Source organism: Arabidopsis lyrata (assembly GCF_000004255.2).
Source record: "Arabidopsis lyrata subsp. lyrata unplaced genomic scaffold ARALYscaffold_1, whole genome shotgun sequence".
Classification (NCBI taxonomy): Eukaryota; Viridiplantae; Streptophyta; class Magnoliopsida; order Brassicales; family Brassicaceae; genus Arabidopsis; species Arabidopsis lyrata.
Genome location: NW_003302555.1, coordinates 27,474,373 through 27,479,411, shown reverse-complemented (window position 1 = coordinate 27,479,411; position 5,039 = coordinate 27,474,373). Strand labels below are relative to the sequence as shown.

Genomic DNA, 5,039 nt, shown 5'->3' with positions numbered 1-5,039 from the left:
ATTCTTAGTTTTAAATATTCATTTTTACCTTACCATTTTATTATTAAGACAAGTACTCTTGTCTTTGTTGATGACAAATAAAATTAAAAAAAAACTTGTTAAATTTTGCAACTTTCTCTATCAAATCATTTTGTATCGGTAAGGAAATGTTATCAATTATTTGTTCAAACAATTCTTTAATCTTATTATGAGGTTTACTTTGAATTTTGTTAGTGGCTCATATAGTTGTATGCATTGCTTGATATCAAAACAAAAAAAAAGCTGTCATTTGGACGACGGCCAGAAGAACAATGAAGAGACATTGTGTGTTCGTTGCCATTCTTGTGCTAATATTTCATCTTGTTCAATCTCAAAATCAAACCGGTAAGCAAAAATTTGTTTGTATAATCTATGTGTGTGTGTTCTTCAACGGTTCTTAGTTTATTAGATTATTAAGTAATAATTCATCTATTGTCTTAACAGGATTCATCAGTGTAGATTGCGGTTTATCCCCTACCGAGTCACCATACAATGCACCTCAAACAGGTTTAACATATACATCAGATGCCGGTTTAATAAACAGTGGGAAGACTGGTAGAATCGCCAATGAATTGGAACCATTCGTCGATAAGCCGGCTTTGACAATGAGATACTTTCCAGACGGAGTACGAAACTGCTACAATCTAAATGTCACCCGTGACACCAATTATCTGATCAAGGCCACATTCGTTTATGGAAATTATGATGGTCTTAATGTCGACCCGAACTTCGACGTTTACTTTGGTCCAAATCTATGGACAACGGTGAGTAGTAATGACACGACAGAGGAGATCATCCATGTGACAAAATTCAATTCTTTGCAGATCTGTCTTGTTAAGACAGGAATAAGTATACCTTTTATAAATGTTTTGGAGATACGACCATTGAAGAAAAATGTGTACGCTACTCAAAGCGGTTCACTGAAGTACTTATTCAGGGTGTATATGAGCAATTCAAGTCGTCGTATAAGGTAAGAAACGATCGAAATTTTTATCTAACATAAACATATGTCTCGATTGATTGTTTAATTTAATTTATGTTTATATTTCGTTTACTAATAAATTTTCTATGGGTCGTTAAAAAGAAAAAAAAAAAAGGTAAACAAATTTTTTGAACTTATAAACGCGAAATCAAAACTACAAAATCAGAAAGTGGTATTTTGTGTTTTCATTTATAATTTGTAAGAAAAAGTGAAAAACATATTATTATTTCGGTTAAAAAATACCAATACTTACATGTCAATTTGTAGTTTATGATTTTGAAACGATAGCCATATGTCTGATTAGTAATGCGATCTAATACAAGATTGTGACAGCCTTTTTTTTTGGCTAAACGATTGTGACAGGTTCCCGGATGATGTCTATGATCGGAAATGGTACCCGGTCTTCCAGAACTCATGGACGCAAGTAACTACGAATCTCAATCTAAATATTAGCACTATTTATTATGAACTACCACAAGGTGTAATGGCAACAGCCGCAACGCCGCTAAACACTAATGCGACCTTGAACATTAAATGGACAATAGAGCCTCCTACTACACCATTTTACTCCTACATTCACTTTGCAGAGCTTCAATCTCTAAGGGCAAATGATACACGAGAATTCAATGTGACGTTGAATGGAGAATATACATTTGGACCTTATAGTCCTAAACCGCTAAAAACCGAAACCTTACAAGACTTAAGCCCTGAGCAATGTACTGGAGGGGCATGTATTTTGCAGCTCGTGAAGACGCTGAAATCAACTCTTCCGCCTCTACTTAATGCTATTGAGGCTTTCACTGTGATTGATTTCCCGCAAATGGAGACAAATGAAGATGATGGTATGTCTTTTTTACATCATTGATCTTATCTACAAGTCCTTGTGTTTATTTATTCTTGATATCATTAAGCTTTGCAAATGCAGTTACTGGTATCAACAATGTTCAAAACACTTATGGATTGAATAGAATCAGTTGGCAAGGAGATCCATGTGTCCCCAAACAGTTTTTGTGGGATGGTCTAAATTGCAACAACTCAGATATTGCTACACCACCAATAATCACTTCCTTGTGAGAAGATTCATTTGATCATTTCTATTATTTTAAATCATATCAATTTCATATCTCACACTTTATGTTTTCAGAGACTTATCTTCAAGTGGTTTAACTGGGGTCATCACACAAGGCTTTAAAAATCTAACCCATCTTCAATACCTGTAAGTATCTCTGCGGCTGACCAGACCTCAAATTCTTTTCACTGTTGGAAATGAATCATAGTTGATATGTTCTTTATTATTATCCTTCGCAAGGGACTTGTCTGATAACAATTTAACTGGAGAAATACCTAAATTTCTAGCTGACATCCAATCACTCTTGGTTATGTAAGTTTCTTTTTTGCCTTTTACATTTTTCATGGGACATTAATGCATGGTACATTACATGTTTTTGCCTTTTAACTTTTTCTCTATAATTTTGCTTTAACTTTCTCCAAAACATGATTGCTTATGTTTTGACTCTTCAACAGAAACTTAAGTGGTAATAATCTCACTGGCTCGGTTCCTTTCTCACTTCTTCAGAAGAAAGGATTGAAACTAAAGTAAACTACTTTCGTTTTTTTCCGGATTTTTTTCCAATAGATATGTTTACTATGTCTTTAACCACATAAAATGTTTCAGTGTCCAAGGCAATCCTCATCTCCTTTGCACAGATGGTTTATGTGCAAACAAAGGAGATGAACATAAGAAAAAGAGCATCACAGTACCACTTGTCGCATCGATTGCTTCAATAGCTGGTCTTATATGTGCATTGGTTCTTCTTTTTATTCTCAAAAAGAAAACGCCATTAAAATTTGAAGGTATATATATACTCCCTCCGTTTCATAAAGAGTGTCGTTTTAAGGTTTTATTTTTGTTTCACAAAGAGTGTCGTTTTAGGTTTTCAATGCAAAATTTAATGATTTTTTATGTTTTATGACTATTAGTATTCTGCATATTGTTTTACTATTGGGCAGATTATGTTTAGGTATATAGTTAATGATGTTTTTGTTTAAAAAAAAAAAATTTTAATATTTTCTTAATCTGTGTGCAAAACTCTAAAATGACACTCTTTGTGAAACAGAGGGAGTAATAACTAAGCTCAAGAGTAATACCACTATATACATAAATATTAAACTTAAGTTCTAATTCTGACTACATTTTGTTTTGTTGTTTTGCACCACAATCATATGTACAAGCTTTAGATCGTAGATCCCCTAGATCAGCTGAGCCAGCAATATTGACGAAGAATAAACGGTTTACTTATTCAGAAGTTATGATAATGACAAATAACTTCCAAAGAGTCCTTGGGAAAGGAGGGTTTGGAATTGTTTATCATGGTTTTGTAAATGGTACTGAACAAGTAGCTGTTAAGATACTCTCCCATTCTTCATCTCAAGGATATAAACAATTCAAAGCTGAGGTAAATTCACACTTTCATCACTATCTAAAATGTAAGCATCAATGATTCAAATATTTTTAAGGATATATAACTTTTGATTTCTGTCTGGGTGTTTAGGTAGAACTTCTTCTTAGAGTTCATCACAAGAATTTGGTTGGTCTCGTTGGGTATTGCGACGAAGGAGAGAACATGGCTCTTATCTACGAATACATGGCCAATGGAGATTTAAAAGAACACATGTCAGGTAAGACAATAATAATGACTAATTGTATTTTATCAGTTCATATATAATACTTTAGAATTTATCTCTTGTCTTGTTTTAAAACACAGGAACACGTAACCACTTCATTTCAAATTGGGGAACTAGACTAAAAATAGTCGTTGAATCTGCCCAAGGTTGGTCTAGAGATTCCATCATCTGTTCTTATATATATGTTTGTTTCGGTTTTTTTTTTTTTTGTTTTTTTTTCCATTTACTTGAACTTTGCAATATTGTCAAAACTAATGTTATTTGTGGCATAGGACTTGAGTATTTGCATAATGGATGCAAACCACCAATGGTTCATAGAGACGTCAAAACAACAAATATATTGTTGAATGAACAATTTGATGCCAAACTTGCTGATTTTGGGCTCTCGAGATCATTCCCGATTGAAGGTGAAACTCATGTGTCAACAGCTGTTGCTGGAACTCCTGGATATCTCGATCCCGAGTAAGTATTACCTCTTAAGAGATTATCCTTTTCCTTCAATGACAAAGCAATAACATAAAATTTGTAATCTATTTTGTTTTCCAGATACTACAGAACAAATTGGTTGACAGAAAAGAGTGATGTTTATAGTTTTGGGGTCGTATTGTTAGAGATTATCACAAACCAACCTGTGATCGACCAGAGACGTGAAAAGCCACATATAGCAGAATGGGTTGGGAAAATGCTAACAAAAGGAGACATAAAAAAACATTATTGATCCAAGTCTAAATGGAGATTATGATTCCACTTCTGTTTGGAAAGCTGTTGAGCTAGCAATGTGTTGTCTTAATCCTTCTTCAGCTAGAAGACCGACCATGTCTCAAGTTGTTATTGAATTAAACGAGTGTTTGGCATCTGAAAATTCAAGGGGAGGAGTGAGTCGAGACATGGACTCGGAAAGTTCTATAGAAGTAAGCTTGACCTTTGGTACCGAAGTGAACCCAATGGCTCGGTAGTTTCATGAATAATTCTCCTGTAATATCATCACATGAATTTTGTTTAATCTGTTTCTTTTATGTAATCAAATATGTGTCTCTAATGTATCGGTCACATTTATTAATGAGCTATAAACTTCTTTATTGATACATGTGAATAAAAGCTCAAGTCTACAAGGAGGGACTTTAATTTTGGTTCCAAACTTGTAGCTCATAAATCTCTTGTTTTCTTATTCTTAGCTAGTTCTATAATCTGCTAGTTCCACTTCAAAAAACTCAACTCTCATTGTTGCACTCGTTTTACAAACGGTTTTTTTGTTGAATACAATTTTACATTCATACAAAAAAAAAAAGAATAAAAGCTCAAGTCTCTTTTTCCCTAATATCACTCTTTAGTTCAAATTCAACATTAGATGAAA

General features: G+C 33.6%; 1 protein-coding gene across 1 annotated transcript; it reads left to right on the top strand.

The window, feature by feature from the left end:
• The first annotated feature begins 225 nt into the window (after positions 1-225).
• On the top strand, positions 226-4,772 carry LOC9330398 (probable LRR receptor-like serine/threonine-protein kinase At1g51820). The gene is given in 14 exon segments (XM_021014610.1): positions 226-363; positions 463-988; positions 1,364-1,842; positions 1,926-2,070; positions 2,145-2,216; positions 2,310-2,381; positions 2,525-2,596; positions 2,676-2,854; positions 3,233-3,456; positions 3,553-3,679; positions 3,766-3,831; positions 3,958-4,147; positions 4,232-4,394; positions 4,396-4,772. Coding segments are annotated over 14 exon segments (2,634 nt in total). The 5' UTR covers positions 226-290; the 3' UTR covers positions 4,642-4,772.
• Positions 4,773-5,039: the final 267 nt, after the last annotated feature.